This window comes from Echinops telfairi, unplaced genomic scaffold (genome assembly GCF_000313985.2).
Source record: "Echinops telfairi isolate 266 unplaced genomic scaffold, ASM31398v2 ScPeMD7_31;HRSCAF=116, whole genome shotgun sequence".
Taxonomy (NCBI): Eukaryota; Metazoa; Chordata; class Mammalia; order Afrosoricida; family Tenrecidae; genus Echinops; species Echinops telfairi.
The window spans coordinates 12,475,116-12,501,328 of record NW_022103928.1 but is presented as its reverse complement, the minus strand read 5'-3'; the positions used below and the strand labels follow the sequence as shown (position 1 = coordinate 12,501,328).

General features: G+C 44.5%; 1 protein-coding gene across 2 annotated transcripts in view; it reads right to left on the bottom strand.

Annotated features, from left to right (window-relative positions):
• The window catches only part of SUCLG2 (succinate-CoA ligase GDP-forming subunit beta), a 293,353-nt gene that overhangs the window by 249,535 nt on the left and 17,605 nt on the right, over positions 1 to 26,213 (bottom strand). The window contains exon 1 of one of the 2 annotated variants that reach the window (XM_004702419.4): positions 14,548 to 14,622. The exons of the other annotated variant lie outside the window; for it this stretch is intronic. Within the exon in view, the coding sequence (XP_004702476.2) occupies positions 14,548 to 14,613 (66 nt within the window). The 5' untranslated portion in view covers positions 14,614 to 14,622. Of the gene's footprint in view, positions 1 to 14,547; positions 14,623 to 26,213 lie in introns of those variants that run through there. 2 annotated transcript variants of the gene reach the window in all.

The following is a 26,213-nucleotide window of genomic DNA, read 5'->3' as shown; positions in this document are numbered from 1 at the left end:
CCTATCTGACATCTCCTTTCACCCACTTTTCTGTTGTCTGTCCCCCAGGGAGGGGGTCACATATAGTTCCTTATAATAGGTTTCCTCTTTCCAACCCACTCTCCCTCTACCCTCCCAGTATCGCCACTCACACCACTGGTCCTGTAGGGCTCATCCTCCCTGGATTCCCTGTATTTCCAGTTCCTATCTGTTCCAGTGTACATCCTCTGGTCTAGCCAGACTTGCAAGGTAGAATTCGTGTCATGACAGTGGGGGCGGGGAGGAAACATTTAGGAACTAGATAATCCTCTCAAATCCCAAACTGATACCAGACGACGTAACTACCACAGGAAGGGTATCATGCTTGGTAAAGCACGGGGCCAAAGAGGGCAAAAGAATCCCTTGGTGAGATAAACTGCCAAAATAAATAGCTGCAACAGTGGACATGCTGTAAGGATGGCACAGAAATGGGCATTTACATTCTGTTCTGCACAGATTTGTTTACCCTGAGTCAAAGTTAACTCAGCAGCAGCTAGCAACACACAGTAGAGACGCACATGATTAAAAAAAAAAAAGCCACCATGAAAACCCAACCATTATCATTTCCCTGAGCCACTGTCATCAGAGTGCCAGCCGTCCTCCTTCCAAGCACTTCCTGGACCTGGCTGAAGCGAGGTGTGGACATGTACCTATCACTGGCCAATAAACTGTGAGCCAGTACAGTGTCTGACACACGTGGATCCACTGCTAGCCATCTCTTGTCATGACACGTGGCAATGCAAAAGATGGTGGCTAATCGATCACCCTGGGCTGGCTCATCCCCCAGGGGACCCACAGTAAGCACACAGTGAAAGTAGAAAGTAAACTTTGTAGTTTTTCCAAAACTGAGATTTGAGAAGTCATTTGTTACTGCTACAGAACCCAGACCCTTATGTACTCTGGAACCTAGTGAGTCCCCACGGATAACACACTTTACACATTAGCAAACTAATACTGAAGGTCATGCAGTTGTGTCACCACTTGCTCGATGACATTTATGTAACTTAGCTGGCTCCATATAGTCCTTTTCTGGCCTCACATTCCCACAGGCTACTTGGTGGCAGAGGATGAGCTCAACATGGCTAAAATATCAAAACGCCAAACATCTACCAGAAAAAAAAATGACACTTATGTTGGCATAGCCATGGGTACGGATGTGTGCGGACAAGTTCGCTTAAGATACTAAAATGGCAGAAGAACTTCATTTCCATTTCTAGGAAGAGGTACTAGTTCAGATACTGAAATAGAATCTTCACCCTAGGAGCAACAGGAATCTTCCAGAGAATCTATGAACGCCAAAGCTGGAGCAATCCAAAAGAGTTCAAAGACCATCTGCCCCACGGGCTACCACAATGTTTCTGCAATGAGGAGCCTGCTTCCCTCCGGTCCCCTTGCTCTGCTCTGGATGCACTCCCCACGCTTCTGCAGCACTCAGTTTTGGCTCAGAGTGGGCATTAGGAGCAAGGAAGACCTTCTCGACTCCTGTTGGGTCAAGTGGCATCTCTGGGGGGGTGGCGGCTGCTCCTCGAAAGCTTCATGTACCTCCAGACAGCCCATCCTTCCTACAGTTCCAGATCTCACTCTCTCCCCACCACAATTCCAACACCCATCAACCGGTCCTAGATTCTGACAAAGTACCTCCTTCCATCATGAGGGCTTACAATTATCCATCGATGGTCGTTTTTCCGGCCCCAATTGCCTTCTAATTGTTCTGACACCTTTATAACTAATTTTCTACCCTGTATTAAATTCACTTGATTAAACAACCAGGTGTAATCTCCACCAAGCTGATTAGCCTCTGACAGACCTCATGATCTAGAGCTTGCAGGGACCACTTCACGGCAAAAGACATAGGTCCCTGATCACGGAGATTCTGGGATCGTCCTGTGTACCAGCTTCCTACCCAATCACATCTTCATCCACTGGAGTTCCACAGCATAAAAGGATCCAGCCTCCCCATTTTACACTCAGGAACCTTGAGGCCCAAGAGAGGAAATGGCTTCCCCAAGGATCTTGTCGTGAGCCTGAGGCAGGATAAGAACCGGAGTGACCTGCAATGTTCTTTCCCTCTCCCAAGGACTCCAGGAAAGTGACCCTCTCAGAGACAGCAGCGCCGTGTTCTCCCAGCCCCGGGGGAGAGAGGTGCCTCTCAGACTTGTACAATGATGGCCTTTCCCCTGTTCCTTTCCTTCTAGGGCCCTTTGAGAGAGGAAACATTTCTACGCTCGGAGGAAAGGGAAAATTTAAAAGCTAGAAGAAAAGCAGCACACACAGATTGAAGCGCCTATGGGCACAAGGGAGCAGAGGTAGAAGAACAAGAATGAAAAATGAGACAGGGACAGAGAGAACCAAGAGATAAAAAGACAATGACTAAGCAGCAAAACCTCACAAGAAAACTCCGAGCACAAAATTAGACAGCTACACTGGGAAGGAAAAAACCAACACGACCAAGAACTCATCCCTCGCCCGTGGTTTAAAATTAGAGGTGCACAGACTACTGAAATAGCACCACAGCAGGGAGGTGGGGTGGGGGACTCAACAGAGAGTCCGCATAAGGATGCCACTGAGCAGGCGCACACCCCAAGGGAGCCCTGTGAGCCATGTTGGCCCACTGGCTCTTCGCACTTCCTCCACCCCATGCAGCAGTCTTTCCACGGGAGGGCTGCTTCCCTCCGGAAGCAGCAGAGAGGAGGATTCTCAGAGCCAAGGACTCACCAGCCACCTGAGAAACACAAATTACAGCAAAACGAGAAGCCCTTGTGCCAAAAGGTATGAAAAGACCATTGGTTTTGAGAAAAACAAAGGTTTGCTGATGTAGTCACCTAGCTCAACATGAGGAGCCCCATCTTGGTGCAAACTGCCTTTAACCCCTGCCAGCAACTAGTCCCCCTTCTCCTCTTCCCTCCCAAGACCTTGACTCTTCCGAGATGTCTCCACACCCTGCCTGCCCAATTAACAGGAAATGTATACTATCTTGTAAGACCTTGAATTAGCACCTGCAACTGTTCCGTCCCCCTCAACCCCATTACCCCACCAACCTGATAGGAATGTAACCACCAGAATATCCCTTTCCTTGAGCCAGGCCTTTATTTTGAACTATAAAATTTTGGAATTTCTTTGTTCTGGATCAAGATCTTTCCAGGCAATAGCCTACTCTCGGTCCAGCTGTTTTATAAAGGTTTTAATGATGAATATAGTGGCGCTGTTGATCTCACCTGTTTTCTACAAGGCCAATGGTGAAAGTACTAGCAAATAAAACAACTACAAATATGGCGCTGAGGGATTGGCATTGGGCTGCTAGCCACAAGGTCACTGGTTCAAACCCACCAACTGCTCCACGGGAGAAGGATGAGTTTATCAAATCCCAGCCAGACTCACATTCTCCGAAACCCTGAATAGGGTCGCTAAGAGTGGGAATCAACTCAGTGGTGGAGCGTTTGGCTTTAGCTTTTTATAACCACCTTCAAGGCAATTTGCCATCATATATAAAAACAAAAACTGCCCACATGATATGACCTGGACATTTATTTTCTTAGGTATCTATCCTAGAAAATCATTCACACATATATCAGATATACGCAAAGATGTTCTGTATAGTATTGCATATCATAAAAAGAAGAGTTGAAATTATATAAATGCCCAATCAATATGCAATAAGCCAAATTACAATCTATTCAAAATTAAAGAATTTATAGGAGCCCTGGTGACACAGTGAGTTATGTGTTGGGTACTAACCCACCAGGCGTAAATGAAAGGTGAGACTATCTGCTCACATAAAGATTTACAGCCTCAAAAACCCAAAGGGGGCAGTTCTACTCTGTCCTACAGGCTCACGAGGAGTATGAATCGACCGGGTGGGCAATCAGTACAGCATTTGCAAGAAAGTGCAGTCTCTTCCCTATGGTAGCCAAGGTCTTGTAGCCAGTTCCGGCTCTGTGCCAAATCACTGACAAGATCATGCGTGCCCTCAAGTGCCTTCTGGATGAGAAATCGGAGCTGGGAGGGTGAAGTCATGGGGCTAAAGTAGCCCGAGAACTAAGTTACTACACGGATGACGGTGGTCCTGGCTTACCTGACCCACATTTATGTGAATAAGTAATGAGCTTTTGAAGTGCTAATCACTGTTACCTTAGGAATGATTTGTTATGACAGTCCTTGAATAGTCAAACCTGATATGTGTCTGTGTGTGTATATATACATACATATACATATGTATATGTATATGTATGTATATATACACACACACACACATACATACACACACTGAGGCAAATTGTTCTCCAAGACCTATCACTTAAAAAAGGGCAAATTTCAGCTGATGCTTAAGAAAACAACATATTTCAGACACGTGTGCACACACAGAGATAGTCTATGCCTTCCAAGGGTGGACACATGCATACTAGCTGCCATTAAGCTGACGTCAACTCATGGTGACTGAGGAGAACTGCCTTCCACGAGATGCTCAGTGGCTGATTTCCAAAAGCGGAATACCAGGCCTTTCTTCCAGGGTATCTCTAGCTAGAACTGAACCTGCAACCTTGTAGCTAACAGCTGAACACGTTAACTGTTTGTACCACTCAGGAACTCTGAGATAAATTTACTCATATAGATGTAAACACATTTTTACTCATGTAAGTATAAGAGAGATGTCCACCGATCTTCATGTCAGTAGATTTGGGGAGGGCAAACCATGAATGGTCAGAGGGATCTTTAAACTAATCTATGATGTTTTTTGAAAAATGAATTTGTTCTATGTATAATGAAAATAAATCAACTGAAAAACAGAATGAATTAAAAATAATCACGCCTACTCTTTAGCCATGATGGCATAGTGGTCATGGGTTTGGCTGGGGTGGTTTCGGCAGTTCAGAAAGTACCAGCCACGCCAAGGGACCAAGACAGGACTCTTGCTTCCATAAATAGTCTCGGAAACACCCAGGGGCCGTTCTCTGAGTTGGCATCGATTCAATGACAGTGAGTTTATTTTGGTGGCTGGGGAAGTTTTTTGCTCATAGGAGCCCTGGAGGAGTAATGAGTTACGTGTTGGAGTGCTAACTGCAAGGTCAGTAGTTGGAAACCACCAGATGCTCCAAGACAGAAAGATGAGGCGTTCTACGCCCACAAGAATGTACAATCTCAGAAACCCACAGGTTCTGTTCTGGCCTATGGGTCACTATAAGTCTGCCTCAACTTGATGGCCCTGAGCTTTGTTTTGTTTTGGGGGGGTGGCGTGGGGGCTTTCTGTGTAGCACTATGTCACACAAGCAGGCTGGAATAAGAAGGGCTCGCGCCCTTGCTTTCATGCAGCAGGGTCCGTCAGACCCAGTGTGGACAGTAAGGCTGGAGGTGCAAGAGCTGCTGTTCTTCGTACGGAGAACGACCACTCTAACAGAAACTCCTGCTGCTCGGGATGAAGAGGCTCGCAGACCTCATTCCAAGCCTTCAGCAGCAGTGACGACAGTGGAGTACCAACCCAGAGTGAGCTGCAAACTCAGAGGAATACGTGTTTCTCTCATCAAAGCCCTGGCAACGGAGGAAGCTGCTCAGTGGGCTGGGGCAGGACAAGAGTTGATATGCATTCATTACATTTTAATTGTTGCCAATGTTATTCTCTACGCAAATATGCAACCATAAATCTACCTTAGTCGCATTAATTAAGAAATACTGGTACCTCCTATTCCTCTGGTTTCCAGAAGTTTACTTTAATGCCACTTCGTTTTTACAAAAATCCTATATTAATACTTAATTTTGCTAACTGAAATGGAATTTCGCTTTTGAGAGAAAAAAAAGGCACAAAGGGAGACTAGCATTAAGTGTTTGTTTTGCAGAGAGCTGTTCGTGAGGCAGCAAGCACTCCCGGCACTGGGAAGGGTGTTGCCAAGCTCCTTGCCGATCCCGACATGGCCATCCTCATGTGGAATTGTCTGTGCACACGGTGCTATTTGGTAGGATAGGGTAAGTTGTGTTTGGGCTATGGGACACTCTAATATTTCCTCCATAAACGTGAGTGGTAATTGCTTCTTGCTCCATTTCAGCTTACATAAGGTTTCATAGGAATGCTCTACTCTCAGAAGTGGGAGGAAAACTGTACTGAGCTTCAAATAAGTGTGCTTGTACTAGTGAAAAAACCAGATATAAGAACACATTAAATTTCAAGAGAAGGCCTGCTTGCTTAAAACAGGCTCTGCTAAAGACGGATTGGGCGGCATCTGGTTTATACGAGGCATAATAATCCTATGGCTACTTCTGTGGTTAGGACTTAGTACTAGGATGCCAGCAGTTCCACTCTTGTGGAAGGAAAGCGTACTAAAGAAGTGAGATAGGGCAGACACAGAGAGGCAAATGCCAGAATTAGAAGCCTCAATCTAAGGAAAGGAGAAATATTGTGAGTGGGGCTTCAAAAACGTGTGGAAAGATCCAACTAAAAGGGCATGGGGTTCTTTGAAGCCCCTTGGTGATTCCAGGCAGGGAAGAAGGAGCAGAAATGAGGAGAGTGGCATGCTTGTCCTTTCATTCTGTGTTTGGGATAAAGGTAGGAGTCACCATTACAAACACAACATTGCTTTTTTCTAGAATTGGGGTGGTCCTGACCATTTGCTATAGATGCCCACTTCACCTGCTGACAGGAAAGTAACTATCCATTTCATTAGACCCCTGTGGCTGCGTCCTTAAACTCTGGGGGTGCAGAGGGGTACTGCAGACTCCACAGATGAGGAAAAAAGGATTGAGATGAATTTCCTTATTTATTAAATGCAGGAAATTAACAAGACCGGCTTCAAAGCTAGTGAGGAACAAATGAGTTAATGTATGCAAATCAGTTGGAACAGTGCCCAGCACATCTTAGTCCTCACACTCAGACCCAAAAAAAACCAAAAAACCAACTTGTTGATATTATTTAATGCAGAAAACTTAAAGGGGGAAGAAACCCTGTAACAGGTAGATGCTCTCGCAGGCAACTGCATGCTACAGGATAAAGAAATGCCCACGGTGTCCTGCTGTTCATTTTAAGCACATCTGGGGACATGATTTTAAGCTTTAATGGTGAAATGTGGAATCTCGACACTCGAATCGCTCAACCACCACAGAAAGAGACAGAAGAGTTATTTACAACAGGCAGGCCCAGAAAAACCTCACCATTGGCATATGGGCAGTCAGTAAGTCACGTGACTTCCTGTCTCATGAGTTAGGGCAGCCCTGTCTCATAAAGGTGAGCAAAGTTAAATGTGCCCAAGGGTACTGAGTTGGTTAAGTGAGAGGCAATATTTGAATCCAAGTCCCCCAAGGAGTGTTCTATTAGTGCAATGGAATTAATTTTTTCCTGAGGGCTGTCGGAAGTTGTGAATTCTGTATGCACAAAAAGGTTCTAGAAGCAGTACAGACGACAAACTAAACTGCCGTTTCTTCCTTTAAAATAGTAGTTTCCATTTAAATAAAAAAAGTTGACAAACTGAAAACAGTGATGATGACGCCTCAGTACCCGACAATAGGGTGTTGATAGGACGTGGAACTTAATTAGAGTAGGTGGCTACGAGAAAGATACTGTTAAGTTTACTGACCAAGAGAAACAATACGTGAAGTCTTAGGTGACAGGGAAAAGGGAACCATTGCTAGCAGGAGCCTGGGGTCATCTTCGCTCCACTTACAAAGGCATCTGCGAAAAGCACCATTCCTCTCTGGCTGAGGCCCAGCAGAAAGGCAGACCGCTTCTGTTCAAATCCTCCTCCTCCTCTGTCCTGGCAGCAAATAAGTGACAATTGAGCTTTTGGACCACAGCAGGTATTGGATCACAGCAGGCTCCTATTTTAGAGCTAATTCTTCTTGGGGTGCCTTGAGAAATAAGAGTCGTTCTCACTGTGTAATTTCCAAGAAGGGAATAATTCTCTGGTTTTAGGGTGGATTACTGAACTCCCCAATATGCTCAAAGAAAGCCACTCGCCATCCAAAGAACATTCCATCCTCTTCAACGAAGTGAACTAAAGGGAAGCACTGCTTTGGATGGAAATGTCCAGAGGAATTTTAAAATCAAACTGAATACTGACTGAGTGCCAAGAACTTCCTGAAACAGCTCTCTGTGTGAGCAGCACTACCTCCTTGAAGTCGCACAGCAACTCTATGAAAGAAGAAACAGGCAGAGCCCCATTTTACAGATGAGCAAGTTAAAGCTCAGAAGAACCCCGTCAATCAGGATGACAGAGTTAGAGGCAGGGTCTTATCTCAAATCCAGATGTGTCCGCCACCAGAGCCTTTGTCCTTCAAGGAGTCCGTGGTGAATCACCTGGGTCCTGCGCAGTGACATCAAACCAGGTTGAAAGGCAAGGCAGAGGCTCCAGTTTACAGATTCCATTGCAGGAAGGCCCAAAACTGCACTGAATACCAGGTTGCGGGGGAAATGTGAAGCTCTGAATGAGAAAGAGGTTGCTGGATGAGTTTCACTCAGTCAAATGAATGAAGATTCTCCAAGATTCTGCTTCATCCTTTTTATCCTAGGTTCAACAGAAAATCTACACACACACACACACACACACACACACACACACACACACGGAGTAAAGAAATGTAAAACTCTTTGTAGTGAAGACAACTGCCCAATGGACAGTTCACTGCACAACTATATACAGCTGCTACATGCCAGCAGAGAGAGAGAGAGAGAGAGAGAGAGAGAGAGGATAATAAGGCCCGGATAAACATTAGCATATTAACACTACAGCAGAAATAAATGTATGAACACATAGCACTTTTCCAAAATGCCTGCGTGTCCCCTGCTGGAGAGTATACTGCTCCACTATATTGTAGGGGGAAATTACCTTAATTTCACACTCTGAACAGAACTGGGCAAGATGTTTTATGAAGAGAAAGGAAACAAATTAAAGTAGCATAAACATATACTTGCATTTTACCCCTACCAAGAAAAGTAGCAGAACCTACACTTTGCTCATTCTTTGGGAAAATTTTCACGGTGCAGCTATGAGGTGGCAGCCACTATGCTGCGCTTTCAAGATCTACTGGTAAAGAGCTCAAACAAGCTCCTTTCAGTCACAGAACTCATGTCCCTGGAGGGGAGGCAGCGAAGAAAGTGAAGGCACAAGTGAAGAGTGCAATTACAGACAGCAGTAGGCGCCATGAAAAAAAAATCATGTAATGACTTACAAAAAGCCAACTCCAGTTGCCTACAGATGGGCTTTGAGTCCCCAATCTGCACTCCCCGCTCATTCGCAATGATATGATTTTTTGTTCTTTGATGCCTGATACCTGATATCTTCGACATCTCGTGATTACACAGGCTGGTGTGCTTCTTCCATGTGAGCTCTGTTGCTTCTGAGCTAGATGGCCGTTTGTTTACCTTCACGCCTTTAAGACCCCAGATGTTATATCTTTGGATAGCTAGGCACCATCAGCTTTCTTCACCACATTTGCTTATGCACCCATTTGTCTTCAGCGATCGTATTGGGAAGGTGAGCACACAATGATATGATTTTTGATTCTTTGGATGGACAACAGAAAAGTGGAAGAAGGGAGATGTGAGACAATGTAAGATATGACAAAATAATAATAATTTATAAATTATCAAGGGTTCATGAGGGAGGGGGGAGCGGGGAGGAAGGGGAAAAAATGAGGAGCTGATACCAAGGGCTCAAGTAGAAAGCAAATGTTTTGAGAATGAGGAGGGCAACAAATGTACAAATGTGCTTGACACACAATCGATGGATGGATGGATGGATGGATGGATTGTGATAAGAGTTGTGAGAGCCCCCAATAAAATGATTTTTTTAAAAAGCCAACTCCAGTTTGAGTGATCCCCTTGGAGGAAACGGCACCTGTGCAGGCCCTTGCTGAGAGAAAGGTTGTGCATGAGGGCAGACACCTAAAGGAAGGTATGACCCGCAGAGACCTGCACGTGCCAAGGTCCGGAGCACAACCAGAAGAAACAGAGATGTGCCGACGAGCGAGGAGAGATCATGCAGGTACCAGCTCGTGACGCTATAGTCAGAATTTCAGATTTCAGTCACTCGAGGATTTAAGCAGAGATGGTAAGATCACATTTTTGATTTTAAGAGGCTATTCTGTCTTTTGTTTAGAGAATGAAGTCAGCTAGGACACATATGCATTAAAACAAACCAGGGGTCAGTAAATCATTTCTGCAAAGACCAGATAGCAAATATTTCAGACTCTACAGGCTAGAGGAAGGCACAATTTTCAATTCTGCCTTCGCAGTGCAAAAGCAATCACAGATACATGGATAATCGAGTATTATAATAAACAAGGGGAATGGCCCTGCTGCGAGAAGGCTCTGTGGTGGCCAGCAGGCCACACTTTGCCTATCCTTCAACTAAACAACAAAGAAGGCTGGTGGATGTGAGGGGAGAGAGGAATGAAGAGATTCTAGATAAAATTTGGTGATGAAGCAAAGCTTGCTCGTGGATTAGATGTAGTTGTAGAGTTTAAGGCCATCTAGGAGCCATGCAGGTGTAGTGGTTAAGCTCAAGGTCAGCTGTTCAAAAACACCGGGCACTCCTGTTCCGTAAAGAGGAAACTATAGAGGCGGTTCTACCCTACCCTACAGGGCCATCATGTGTTGGAGTCGACTAATGGCAATGAGTTTGTTTTCAGGATTATAGACACATACACACTTTTGAGAATGTTGAATTCATATGAATATCATGGATTTTATGAACCTGCTACTCAAAAAAGCTTTTCTTTTTTTTTTCAGTAATAGTCTTTAACTCAGATGTTTTGCCCAAACTGACCTTTGCATTAAACTTAATTATTGGGATCTCGCCTGCATGTGTTCCACTACATCAGATCAGCCCCGTCCTCCAGTATTTAACATTAACCACAGCGGGCAGCAACCAATACTGACCGGCTGTAGCTCATCCTGCGGGAGGTGGCTGCCCGCAGGCTCATCACTGGGAAGGAAATGCCAGGCCTCCTTTGAGGAAGGAGACACCGTGAAGAAGTAGCAAAGAGAAGAAACACCAGGGGGCTTCAAAAAGTTTCTAGGGGGAAAATATCCATGATCTATCTCTTTTCTTTTTCAACACACTTTTTGAAGGCCCCTAAAAGAGTACGTAGGCCTAATAGAATGACCTATCCAACGGACGACTGTCCTATCACTCAACCAGCACTAACAACCATTCTGAAAGGAACACAATAGATGGTCCTGGTTGGTGTTGTTGTTAGGTGTCGTCTACTTGGTTCTGACCCACAGCAACCCTATGCACAGCAGAACAAACCACTGCCCAGTCCTGCGCCACCCTTGCAACTGTTCCTATGCCTGAGAGCACGGGGCAGCCAGCGTGCAATCCCTCTCACTGAGAACCTTCCTCTCCTCTGCCCTTCATTGACCACCATGATGTCCTGCTCCAAGGCTGCTCTCTTCTGACAACATGTCCAAAGCATGGAAGACGAAGCCTTGCCATCTGCCTCCAAGAAACACTCTGCTTCCAGGGAGACAAAAGTCAATTCTCAAAGGGTCAAGACTTAATGGGCCATTTGAGACTACTAGCCTGAGGTACCCTTTAAACTTTGAGTGGAAACTACTCCTGGAAATCCCATTTCTGCTAATAACACACTGGCTCATGGAGTAGTAGCACCCACGAGTACATCCTCCTTTTGAGAAACCATTTCTATGGGATCAAATGGTCAACATTTACTCCAATGAAAATATAAGAAATCATAGAAGGGCAGGGAAACAAGATTAATGGGAATGGAACAACCAGAACAGAAATAATGAGAATTTTAACACATTGCAAAATAAAATTTAACCAGTAACACCAAACAATGTATATAGAAATGGTTAAATAGAGACCGAATTTGCTACAAAACAGTTCACTGAAAACACAATACGTAAGAGAAGGAAATTAAACAACATACTTCATTGGGCTAAAGGACTTTTTTTTTTTAAATAACCATTTTATTAGGGGCTCATACAACTCATCACAATCTATACAAAAGTCATCTGTGTCCAGCACTTTAGTGCATATGTTGACTTCATCATTCTTATGACACCCACTTTCTACTTGAGCCCCTGGTGTCAGCTCATTTCCCCCCTCCCTCCCCATTCCTCCCTCCCCCCGAGCCCCTGATAATTTATAATTATTTTATCATATCTTACCCCATCCCACATCACCCTCACCCACTTCTCCGCTGTCCGTCCCCCAGGGAGGAGGCCACATGTAGACCTTGTCCTCTGTTCCCCCTTGCTCCCTCTCCTTCCCTCCACCCTCCCTATATCGCCATTCTCACCACTGGTCCTGAGGGGTTCATCTGTCCTGGATTCCCTGTATTTCCAGTTCCTATCTGTGCCAGTATACATCCTCCAGTCCAGCTGGATATGTCAGATAAAATTGGGATCATGATAGTGGGGTGGAGGAGGCATTTAAGAACTAGAGGAAAATTGCATATGTCATCGTTATTACACTGCACTCCGATTTGCTCCTCACCTCCCCGCAGCCCTTCTGTAAAGGGATGTCCAATTTCCCCCGATGGGCCCTGGGTCCCCACTCTGCACTCTACTCATTCACAATGTTATGATTTTTTTTAAAGTGTTAAAAATCAAAGCTGTAACTTTGATAACTAAGTGGTGTTTCATTCAAGTCACGGTAGATTGGATCACCGCACATAAAATGGATGTGAAGATAACCTGATCCATGTGACAGATAGACAATGAAAAAAGACACAGGGGAAAAAGCTGATGCGTTAGAACTGCGCCTCTGTGGAAGAAGACGGACCATTCCATAGGCCACTCTAAGAACAAATCTGTGTCTGTGCGGAGAAAGCACTGCTCCAACTGCAGCCCGACTGTTCCCTGGAAGAAAGCATGGCAGGACCTCGCCTCCTTCCCTTCAGACACGTTCTCAGGAGGGATCCAGCGCTGCAGCAGAACATCACTCTGGATCAAGGAAAGGGGCAGTCAAGCAGAGGGCAATGTTCAGTGAATGAAAGGGTTGCATCCGTGGTTCAAACCGTGACTGCTGTGAGGAAGGCACAAGCAACCAGTGTTTCATTAGCTGATGAGCAAGGCAGGCCAGGAAAATAACTTTAATCGGAAGATTTTGAAAATAAGATCTGGAAGCTACTGGCACTCACGCTGGGTAGAAGCAGACATCGCCTCAACAAGCAGACTTTAAATAGCCATCCGTAAGCTCAGGCGTTGCCTTCCTAGCCCTGCCAGTGTGCTGCCCCTGCAGAACAGGTGAGCTCACGGAAGGAGGCGCACCCACAGCTGTTCCCTCACGGCCTTTGACAAGGTCCCTACCAGGTGGTTTAATTGGATGTCGGGTTTCTGGTTTTTGTTCTTTTTAAAAAAATGAGTTTCTGCTCTCTTGATTGTGGCATAATTATTTCATGATATTTAACTCATTATTTCACATCATTAATATTTACGTACAAGGCTGATAACCACCAATCACACTGTAGAAGAAAAATTAAGCTTTCTGCTCAGTAAAGAGTTGCATTCTCAGAAATCCACAAGGGCAGTTCTGCCCTGTCCTATAGAGCCATTGTGTATCCACATCGACTTGATGGCAGTGAGTTGAATTTTAATACATTCGTATCAGAGGGCTTCAAAAATATGTGGAAAAAATTGAATTACAACACTGGAATTTTCCCACAAACTTTGTGAAGCACGCATGTGTGTGTGGTTGTGACTGTGTGTGAGCGGCTTTGGGGGGGGGGGCTGCAGGTTACACATTGGGCTGCTAACCACAGTGGCTCACACCTACCAGAGTCATTCAGCAGGAGAAAAATGAGGGCAGCTGTTCCCATAAAGATTCTGTCTTGGAAACCTAATATAGAGTTGCTCTGGGTGAGAATCGACCAGGTGGCAGCACATTTAGTTTGGTTTGGAGTGGTACAGTAGTTAAAGACTCAGTAGTTAACCAAAAAGACAATGGTTTGAACTCATTAGCCAGTTAACCAAAAAGACAATGGTTTGAACTCATTAGCCAGTTAACCAAAAAGACAATGGTTTGAACTCATTAGCCACTCCAGGAGAGGAAAACACTAGATATGTTTCTCCAAATACGTGACCCATACACGTTACTAGCACAAGACCAACAGGAGAGCTTTTCAGGATTTCCACCTCCATTGAGCTTGGAAAACATAACATCCAACTACCCAGGGCTGCTGGGAGGCACAGACACACACAACACTTAGGATTGTACCTGGAAAACCCATGGATCCTGTATGCATGTTCAGTATCACCACCGCAACGGGCCCAACATGTCAGCTACAGCTCCTTAAGACCTGCCATCTTCCGCCATCCCCTTCAAGCCACAATCTGTTAACGCTCCTTGAATTCTTCCCTCAAGTTCCTTGCTATCCATTCACTGAAACCTTGCAAGGGATAGAATTTACTTCAATCAACCCACTTGTGCTCCTTCTAACAACCTAATAGTGTTTAATAGTTTAGGATACATTTAAGTTTAATGGGACTTACATCATTGCAATAAATTTCTCATCACTGCTTTATAGAGGCAGTTTTGAGCAACCTGGCTAACTCAATCTCCCAGGTTCACCTGTCACACTGACCTGCCAGAGAAGGCACTTGAAGAGCACTAATCGTGCGACCTTGGCTGTGGACATTCCCGAGCTCATCCCAATGACATTCCCAAAGTTCTCTGTGCAGAACGATCACTGGTGTCTGGCAGGTTCCCAAGTTCACTGTTTGTGTTTAGCAAGGTGCTTCATTCTTGTGGATGAATAAAATATTAGTAGCGTGGAATACTAGGCCCTTGAGTCTGCCTTAAAGAAAATGACATTTGTAGAGAATGCCCTTTTACACATTTCCATTTCAAATCCCCGTTTGCAGGAGAAATTACAACCCCGAGTACTACACTCCCCTGCCAGTCTACTGTTCCCTTTAGCAATGTGCAGTTAGGAGGAAAACACAGGCCAGATCCTCAGTCCATGTTGGCTGATGCTTTACTTGCAAGATTTTTATCTGCCTTTTTTCAGTCAGAGTGGGTCAGAGGGAACACCTAAATCGTGCCATAGTCAGTATGAATAACTCAGAGAAGTCTAACTCGAGGTAGGCTTTCAGAAAAGTGGACATGAAAATGAAGCTGCAAAATCATCCCTGGAAAAAAAAATTGATACCCCATCCTAGCAGCGATGACATTCGCTTTCCTGCAGGAAACCTGTGAGGGAAATGCTGCCTTTCCTCTGGGAAGGACCCTGTGGGATGGAGAAGTCCGAGAGGTGTACACAAACAGAGGGACCCTCATTAAACAGACACACTTGCAGTACTCAGCAGTAAAGGAGGAAGATTGATGGTGTACTTAAACTTGTCAAATGAGAGGATTCAAAGAGCCCAAGAGACGTCAAGTAAACTTAATTCTAACGATTTTTCACTCAGAGGAGGTTAGTGAAATGCTATGCGATATTTCTACACTTTAGCAACTGGATCAGACTAAATACAATGCAAGAAGCAAAATATGATGTCTTACTTGACAATGTCATGATAAGAGTTTCAGAAACTTTAAAATAAAAGAGTTGCAGAAACTGATCATGAGAAATGGGCTGAAAGATGGTTGGACATGAAGAGTTGGTAGCCCAGTGACTGGCAGGCCCTTGACATCTTATAGAATGCCACTCAACCATAAACAGAAATTAAGTCCTGATGCAAGCTACAAGAGAGATGAATCTTGAAAACATCATGCTACACTAGCCATGAAAGTTCAAATGTTGTATGATCCCACTTCCTGAACACCTAGAATTGGCGAATGCAGACGAGAAAGCGGATTAGAGGTCACTAAGGAACGGAAGCAACGGGAAACCAAAGACGACCAAGCCCCTTGAGTCGCTACTGAGACGTAGCAGCCCTCGAGTACTGAGCAGAAGTGGTGCTTGAGGGCTCCAGAGACTGTAAATCTTTACAAGCACAGTCAGGCAGCCTCACCTTTCTCTCAAGTAGCAGCTGTTGGGTTTGAACTGCCAACCTTGTGGCCCAAATCCTAACCCACTGCTTAAGGGATATTTAATTGGTTTGAGGTCATGAAAGAGTTTTAAAACAGTTGGGGTGCAAGAAAGAAAAAGTTTTTTTTTTAAATGGGGAGTGGTTGTACAATATTGTGAATACAATCATTAAAGTAGAAATTTTTGATACTTAATATTTCATGCCAATTTAAAACAAGCAGCAGTCTCTGTCTAAACTCTGTGTGGCTACATATTACATAGTTTCCACCCAGACATTTTTTTCACTTGGCATTTGTTTTAAGTCCCAGGAAATCAGTGGCTCCTTTGGGAACACAGACTGCAATGAAGGTAAGAACACAACTAACCAGACAGAAGGAGCTAGGTGGCATTTTACCGTCGCGAGGAGGTATGTCACATTAATCTTCGCGTCTGATCGTGAGACCTCCCTGGGATCTGGTCTCGTACATCAAGAGAAAGATGAAGAGGGTCTGAACTTGGGCCCTCGCTACAACCTACCGCTTCTTGAGAAATCTACCCTCTGCTCTCGACTCTCTCTTCTAAGGACTCAGTTTGGTGAGGCTGAAACTGCACATTGCTTTCTCCTTTCCCCGTTTTCCATTTAGATTCCGCCGATACAGGAGGAGGCTGGGGGATGGAACTGGGACTTGGTCCTCGTGCATGTCTGACTGCCTTCCTCCTTGTCCCAATCACAGCCCTTCACTCAGGCAGTAGCCCAAAGTTCCACAAGCAGTTGTTTCCAGATTGTAGGTCAACCAGCGGTCCCTGACCAGCCTTTGAGGCATTAACACCAGCCAGGCAGTCCGGCTTCTTTACGCTCAGGTCCCAGGTCCACAGGCTCCCTCCTCCAAGTTCCTTGGCTCCTGGAGAGCCCCAATCTTTATTCCAGAAGCTGTCAGCTGCATACTGCAGTCACAGTACCTGTTTTACTCTTCATTACTTTGGGGCCCCCTCAGGCCTCTAACCCCACTGTAATCGATCCATAACACTATCTCAGTTAAGATGACTAGTCCGGCTTCTATATTCCTGAGGGGCTCAAGCAGTAATCTGTTCTTTCCATACTTTCTAGCCAATAATATGTATAGAGAAAGAAAGGCATCGATGGTTCAGTAGAAGGATTTTCACCTCCCATGAGGGAGAGACCTGGGTCTGATTCCCAGACAAGGTATCTTATCCGCAGCTACCACCTATCTGTCAGTGACGGCTTGTGTGTAGCTGTGATGCTAAACTGGCTTCAGCAGACTAAGATAAACTGGCTTTGTTATTGTTGTTTGTGTTTCTGCTGTTGTTTTTAAAATATTTTACTAATTATTAAATCTAGGACAGTCAAATCTATAGTGTCAGTAAGTGGATTAATGGTTGCTTGGGAATATGGCAGGGGAGGTTGGCGGGGAGGGGGATGGGAAGCTAACAGCGATGAGTACAAGAATGATGAAAATGTTCTAAACTTGACAGTGGTGAAGACTGTATAACTCTTCTTGGTGTGACTCAACTATTGAATTGTATGATATGTGAACTAGAGGTAAAAATGAATGCACACTTAACCTGTTGCCTTCCTACAAAACCCACACTTAAAGGTAATTTCAGGTTGGTGATCTACTTCTGAAAGCCCAGTGGAAACCCTCTGTATCCCAGTCTGATCCAAGTGATCATGAGGCTGGGGCAAGAGTTGGCAGGATTCTGTTCCATTGCCCACGAAGTCGCCACGAGACGCGGGCCACCTCCCAGCAGCAGCCACAGGGCCGAGCTGGAGCACAGACCACAGCACGCACTCATCTCGTGCAAGGCGAAGCCCTCGCTCCGACAACCCTGCAGGACACAAAGCGGGTGCTCAATTCCATTTTATTACTGAATAAGCGTGCAAATGAGCATACACGCTGCAGAAAAGTAAATCTATTCCTAAATTCTCAGGAAAATTGCTATATGCATCTACAAAAGATATTTTAATGAGTTTTGGGGGGTTTAAATGAGGGAAATGCCCAGCAACAGGTTTGGATAAATCACACATACACACATACACACACCAAAAATAAACAAACATCAAAGCCCACTGCCGAGACTGGAAATCTTTACAAGCCCAGGCAAACTTCTCCCTCTCCTCCGGAGCATTTGGTGGGTTTGAGCCACCTCTCTGGCAGTGAACAGCCCGGCACCATGCCACCACAGAGCGTCACTAAACGTCTAAGCGAAAGGAGTCAACTTTTTGATGGGGGACCTGCAATCTGAGGACAGAGTTAAACTGTTCCCTACAAGATGGGAGACCCTGCTCGGTGCACGGGGACATGGGGGAAGGCGGGGATGGGAGGGAGAGAACCCGGGAGCAAAGGGCATGAGAAGAGGATAGTTGACGTAGGCTGTTGCAGGATGTGACATCTCCTCATATTTCCTCACTGTAACAGTCAACATAACCTCCTCCCTAATGCTAGGATGGGAAAACGCTCTTTCTGCCAAATATTGAAGAGGTGCTGAGCTGATGTCCAGTGAGGCATGGGCAGAAACAGGTATCACGCGCTACGAACCCAGGTCATCTTCATGAGGCTTACAGCATCCTCTTACGCTGCCCCCTTCTCATCTTGCAGCTCCCCAAATTGAAGGGATACATTTTGTGGGTACAGCTAAGAAATGTACTTTGTATTCCAAAAGAGAATTCAGAGGTATGTATTATAAATATATGAGGCAACCACTGCTTACTAGAACCGAATGAAACCAATTTCATAAAGCACATATGAAAAATCACTCCTAATTATCCTCTCCACATATTTTAAAAGAAATGTTAAAAACAAATTCTAATTGCGCGGTATTGTTTATACTATTTGTAAGAAATATGAAGACTGAATTACAAACATATTAAGAGTAGAACTAAAAAACAAACAAACCAGGAGTTAAATTGTAGATTTGATAGATCTAATAGGTAGAATTATGAAATACTGATGGCCAAGGATATTAACCATAGAGTATAATAAATTCCCTCTTTCTATTCAAGTAAAAAAGATATTCACATCTATAAGGTTAGCATTTAGTAAGCACCTACTTGTAGTATATAAACAGCATAACTGTTGCTTTGTAAGACAGCAACAGGCTAAACATCTGCTCATTTGATACAGTTTTCTTAATCTCTTATGTAGAATGTTAAGTGCCTCGCACATCAAGATAAATTGCAAAGACCTTGCTCCCAGGACTCTCCCAGCAGCAAGAATGAAAGATACACGGCACTTGCGTCCATTCTCCCCCACATCACAACCTATGACAGGCATCACTAATCAATCACCTTCTTTCACCAGAGAAAATGGCCTCCGTCTCAGAAGCCCCATCACACAAGGCTCACAAAGGCATCTGCAACTTGCAGCTCAAGGTAAAACCTACTTGCCATCTCCAACCTGCAAGAACCAGTTGTCACTGAGTCAACTCTGATACATGGTGACCTCATGTAGATGGCAGCTGAAGATTGCCAGACCTTTCTTCCGAGGTTCCTCCAGTAGGTTTGAGCCTCCCAGCTTTTAATTGAAAACCAAGCATACTAACCAGCCAGGGACTGCAGCCTAGCATACTCAGTCGTAGCACTTCTGAAAAGAACTTGCAAAGCTCTATGTCAGCAAGTTTTATTAGAATACAGACTCATTCCATTTTCCATGAACTTTTAGAAGCCCCCTCGTATATGGGCACATGGGGAGTTCAGTGCAAGGATTCTCACTCTGCAACAGGAGACCTGAGATCAATTCCCCAACAAGGAGGCTTGTCAATGGACGTTTACATGTTGCTGTGAAGCTAAACAGAGTTCAACAGAGCTTCCAGACTAAGATGGACTAGGAAAAAGGCATGATGATCTACTTCCCAAGAAGACAGTCACTGAAAACAGTATAGATCGCGGGGTTCCACTCCCATCAAATAACGGGAATGGCACAGGACCGCGAGGTGTTTGTTTCATTGCGCACAGGGTCACTTTGAGTCCGGTGGACTCCACAGCAGCAGTCTAGCATGCAGTACATACCGGTCAGGGTTAGGTGCCTTGAGGGTCAATAGCAGCCTGCCGCCCTCCTCCCCCGCTTCATGAACTAAGTAAGGGGCCTCTCCAGCGACTTCCCAGGCAAGGCCTGCTAAGGACTGTACTTCTTGAAGGATCGGGCTTGCGAGCCGCCGCTCTGATTGTCACCAGCGACACCTTCGGGCCTCAAGCACCCTTCCTACAGGCCCCCGCACACGCGTCCGAACCACAGGAAAGAGCTAGGTCTACTTCCAAAAGGAAGAAAGGAAGGAATTCTGCGCATGCGTTCTTTATTTCCCAACTGCAGAAATGCAAAGCGGCCCAGGAGGGAGACTGTGTGACTCCATCCCAGAAAGCAGAACACTCCCCGGGCGTCCGCTTTCAGCAGGCCACCACATAGACCCCTGTCCTTGAGGATCAGCAGCTTTATGCTGGCTCCTTCCATAACATTACAAAAGAGGAAGCTGCGTCAGAGGCTCCAGATTGTAAACTTCATTTTTCTAAGCGATTTTATGACAATTCCAGAGGCTCTCCTGCCCCTCACGCTAATAACATTTTTATTATCAGAATGTCTCAGGAGCAGATAGTAATTTTCACAAACCCTCGGCTGCATTAAGAACTGGAAGCCTGTGTCCCATTTATTGCTGGAGAGAGAAGACTAAATAGGAGCAGTCTCTCCTTGCTGCATCTCATCACCGAATGATACCCGGTCCATACGGAGCCGGGCCACTTTTTCACCTACAAAATTTGCTTAGCTCAGTCTACTTAATAAAACCGCCTTCAAAAGAGTTTATTCACATTCATATGTTCGGCTTTTAAAATCATTATGAATTAAATATACAGACCACTGACCCCCACACTGGCCAAAGTGCTCCCCTCTGTGGAAGGGAACAGGGGTGTAACAGATTTAATATGCACAGTATTCTCATATTTCATGAGTTCTATATTAAGGGAACATATTATCTTTTCAAATAAATAACTTTCTACAGGAAAACTTCTCTGATACCCTACACTAAGAGTTAACAAGCTGCAGTTCATGGGCCACAGCTAGCTCACTGCCTATTTTATAAATAAAGTTTTATTGGACTACAGTTGTACCTATTTGTTTACATTTTAAACATGGCTGATTTCACACTCCAGTGACAGATGTTAAGTAGTCAATGACAGATAACATTAAGTCCTAAAAAGTCTTATTATCTCTCCCTTTTACCGAAAAAGTTGCCAAAATGAGGGTCCCACCCCACCCACACATGAAGCTTTCTCCTTTTCCTTGATACAAAACACCCAAGTCCATTGCTGACAGGTAATGCAGACTCACAATGGCCCCACAGGATCAAGGTGAACTGCCCCTGATGGGTTTCCAAGTCTTTCATCTTATGTAATCTTTACTGCCACATCTTTCTCCAGCAGAGCAGCGGGTGGGTACAAACCACCAGGCTGTCCCGGAGGGGGCTACTACTTATCTGTGTGATTCATCCATAGTTGGTACCGCCTAAAACACTATGAAGGTTCATGAATGCATCAATCATGTCCGATGCATGCATGAATGCACTCATGCTTGGGATAGCCCTCGCATGTTCTCTGGCTGCTTAATAAGCATTTTGCTGTACAAAATAATTAGATCTAAACACGACTGATAAAAAATTCCCCCTACACAACTCAGGGATCCCTGGTGGTAGAGTGGCTTACCTGGTGGGCTGCTGGGACTTTTGATCAATTAGGACCTGTGTGAAAGTAGGGGTGGACGCCACTATCATGATCCCAATTCTACCTTACAAATATGGCCGGACCAGAGGATGTGCACTGGTACAGACAGGAACTGGAAACACAGGGAATCCAGGGGAGTGAGCCCTTCAGGACCAGTGGTGTGAGTGGCGATACTGGGAGGGTAGAGGGAGAGTGGGTTGGAAAGAGGGAACCGATTACAAGGAACTATATGTGACCTCCTCCCTGAGGGACGGACAACAGAAAAGTAGGTGAAGGGAGACATAGGACAGAGCAAGAAATGAAAAAATAATAATTTATAAATTATCAAGGGTTCATGAGGGAGGGTGAGCGAGGAGGGCAGGTATAAATGAGGACCTGATGCCAATTTTGAGAATGATGAGGGCAATGAATGTACAAATGTGCTTTACACAATTGATGTGTATATGGATTGTGATAAGAGTTGTATGAGCCCCTGATTAGAAAAAAAAAAGAAAGTTGGGGTGGAGTCCAAGCTATCAATCAGCTCACAGCCTGGAGTGTGGCCTTTGATGAGAGACACTAAGAGTCTCTTTCCTTTTCTGCCCTTCACCTCCTGCTTGCTTGGATTCTGGGTCTGCCTTGGAGGGCGGCCTCAGCCTCATGTGGGCTGCCGACCCTAGGAGCTGCCGACACTTTGCAAGGTTTCCACCACCTTTGGATTCAGGCAAGTCTGCACCCACCGACCTGTGATCTCCCTGCATCGGCCTGCGGCTATTTAAGTGAAGAGCACTCGGACTGGCATCAGACTCACTGTGCTGGGATGCCTTCTGATATAAAATTATTTCTTGATATAAAGTTCTTTCTTATACAAATAAGAGTGTCACTGGCTTTATTTCTTGAGACAAGTCAGCCTAATATAGCTACTAACCACATGGTTATCAGTTCAAAGCCACCAGTACCTCTTAGGGGGAAGCATGACTGGGTAGAGATAGAGCTTCTGCTCCCATAAAAATGGACAGCTTTGGACACTCCCAGGGGCAGTTCTACTCTGTCCTATAGTGACGATGAGTCAGAAATGACTTAATGGCAATAGTTTGGGATGTCTTTGTTTTTGTTTTCTTTAATACATATACAACTGGCATCTTCTGGATAAGACAAACAGTAAAGATTTCTAGGACAGTAGACAATGTTAGACAATGCCAGGAACTTCCTTGGAGTAATAGCTCAGGGGTCCTGCTTCTAGAATGGTAAGGTTTCAGCCTTTACGTCTATTCATGTATCTCCAAAGTTCTCCAAAGCTAAGAAAACAAGCTTACCTACCAGTGGTGAAACAAGTCATTTCAAATGCAAGGTTATGGAGAACTGTACTTAGGAGCAACATGTGTTGAGTGCCTCCTCTGCCAAGCAGCAGACTCCGAAGTGCAGTGGGGGGTTCTGGAGACTGGGCCTCTCTGCCGCCCACCACAGTCACGCAGTGCCCGGTGCTCAGTGTCCAGAGAGGGTGCTGTTCTCCGGGTGGTCACTTCATTTCCAGCAGCCCCAGGAGGTGAGAACAACAGTATCTCAACTGCAAGTGAGGAAAAGACGCCGGGAGGCCAAGCCACGTTTCCAAGGTTACCAGGACTCAGACCAAACTTCTGGAACCCCGAACAATAGTACCAAGTTATCATTCATGAACAACAAAATCCTGCCTTTGAAGCATGCATTAGCCAGCATCTCATCAATGTTTTCGTGTTTTATAATTACTACATCATCATCTCCACAGTCAAAGAATTCATTTGATTTGCTACAGATTTGGGGAAAAGGAAATGACAGATACAAAGCAATTTAGTAATATTTTGCATTGATATGCAAATCCAGCCTCTTCTATTGGCTTCAGGGCGAGGACACCTGGGTAGAAGGAAGAATGCCCAGGGGCTGCATATTTTAGTGAATGGGCTTCAGTCAAAAAACAAAAGGAAAGAACAAATTAATAATGAAAAAAAAATGTTCTTAAAGTTATTCAAAAGGACACAATTATTTTTTTCTAGCTGTCTGACAGACTGATTCAGGTACAATTCCCCTTAATTCCATGGTAGATGAAGTACTTACTAGCAAAATGCATCTATTAAATATTTATTATATCAATATTCATAAACATCGTAGTACACTGCAATCAGTTTCTGTAGTAAAGTCATTTACACAGAGGTCAAAGCAAAAGCAAAGTGAACTTTGCCTGCTTTCCAAAACGAGTTTGCGCCAGTCTACAGAGACAAGATAACCTAACTCACTCCATATTTCCTTTCCTTGTGTTCTGTAGCCTCTAAAATAACGTAATGGGTCTAATTCTATTCATCTTCTCTCCAAGTCCATCTGAATATTAAATAGATAGTTCATAATAAAATGCCATAACAACGCTCAGTTGTAGTAAATATCAGTTAAATACAGCCTGCCTGTATTCAGTTCGTTCATCCACCAAGAGTAAAGCCCTAACTTCATTAAGCAAATATGAGAAATGACTTTTTAATGGACAGTTGTTCAATGGGCAAGCTAGGGAGAACTTCCGGGAAAATTTATAATTGTGGGTCTAATGCTATTCCTGTCCTTCAACTGCACAATCCTCTTCGGTTCAAGCTAACGTTGGTTACTTCAAATACATTTTTTAATACCATAAAAATATTTTCACAGTGTAAACATTTTATGCAGTTGACCAGTGTTTTGTGGTATCTCCTAGTCTTGTCTAAGCAATTTGCCTTCTTGGTATCCCTGTGTAGCTGATAATTCATTGTTCAAGTGCTGCTCTCAGAATCATTTGTCTTTGCTTTTGTTAAGTTTGTTTATGCTCTGTCTTCTTTGGGGGGGGCGGGTCTATCCTGTATAGGGTTTGTTGAGCTGCTTGGAATGGCATTTCCTTATTTGTCCCCACATTAGGGAAGTTGTGTCACTACATCATCAAAAATTCCCTCTATACTTTTTCTCTTGCCTTTCCAAGAATTCCAATTATACATTCAGTTTTTCTTTTGATAGTGTCCCAAATAACTCTTAGGCTTTCTTCATTTTTCTTAGTTCCTTTTTCAGATTGTCACCAACAGATGAGTGTCTGTGGTCAGCTTGTCCACAACATGTACACTTAACCCTCATTACGCAAATAAACAACAACACTGTGTGCTAATTGAATGCCATCCCTGGGGGTGCAGCTAACATGCTCAACTGCTAACCTAAAGATTGGAGGTTCAAGTCCACAGAGAAACCTCAGAAGAAAGGTCAACTCTTGACTGGAGCCACGACCATCCTCAAAGGTGCAGTCAAGAGCCGGTGGGACTCTGAGCACATTTCAAGCAATTCTAGCCCAGAGAAACCACTAAGTCACTTTATTTACACCTTTCCATTCAAACTGCTTTATACAATAATTTGTTTCATTTGGTATAAAATTTTCATATGGTATTTTAGTCACATGGTCCATAAACAATTGTCTAGGCAATATCCACCCATCAAAGAAAATATCACGCATTATAAATCCCTTTAACTAAAAGGTTTCATCTTTGGGCCTACACCTAGTTTGATTTCTTAACCTTTCCTGCACCAAGTTCATACCAGTAAACTTGATAAAATACAGCAGCAGGAAAATGGTATTTTCCATATTTACCTTGCTCAAGAACCTACTAGAACAGCATCTCCCAATTCCAAGCACATTTTTTAGTATGGGTGCATATGTGTATATCTACACAAATTAAATGATCTTCCCCTTCCCTCTTGACTCCTGGCTCTACCACCTAGTAACTAATTGTGTTCAAGCCATCTGTGCCTTAAGATTGGCTGTAAGTCAGGCACGAGCAGACAGCCTCATCTTTCTCCCGATTTTAACTATTGTCAGGTGCTGTGAAGTCAGTTCCAGCTCACAGCAACCCTGTGTACAACAGAGCAAGACACCGCCGGGTCCTGCGCCGTCATCCCAATTGTCATGTTTGAGCTCATTGCTGCAGCGCCTGTAGCGGTCCATCGCCAAAGCCTTCCTCTTTTGGGCTGACCTTCTTTTTCCCCCCGAGCATGATGTCCTTTTCCAGAGACTCATCTCTCCTGATGACATGCCCAAGTACATGAGACGAAGGCTAGCCATCCTGGATTTTAAGGAGTATTCTGGATTCTGGTTGTACTTCTTCCAAGACATATGAGAATACAATGAGTCAATACAGGTAATGTGCTTCTAACAGTGCCTCTCATGTAATTAACTCACTGCCATCGAGTCCATTTAATTCATGCCAACTCCATAGGGCAGAGTAGAACTAACCCTGTGGGTTACTCTTTACGGGAGTAGAAACCTGTCTTTCTCCAGCAGAGCACATGGTGGTCTTGAACTGCTGACTTTGTGGATCACAGCCCAATGCTTAACCACTATGCCACCAGGGTTTGCTACATAATTAAAGTTCATTTAACATTAGCACCTAACATTGATTATTACCATTATTTTAGCATTATTCAATACTATCTCCAATGTCATTCTAAAGAGCCAGCAAAGCACCATCAAGTAACCCTGGACAGGAGGGCCACCTTTGCACCAGAACCCAGCAGCCTTACAATCTTGTATCCAAATCCTGCCTTGTGCACAAGGTAAGAA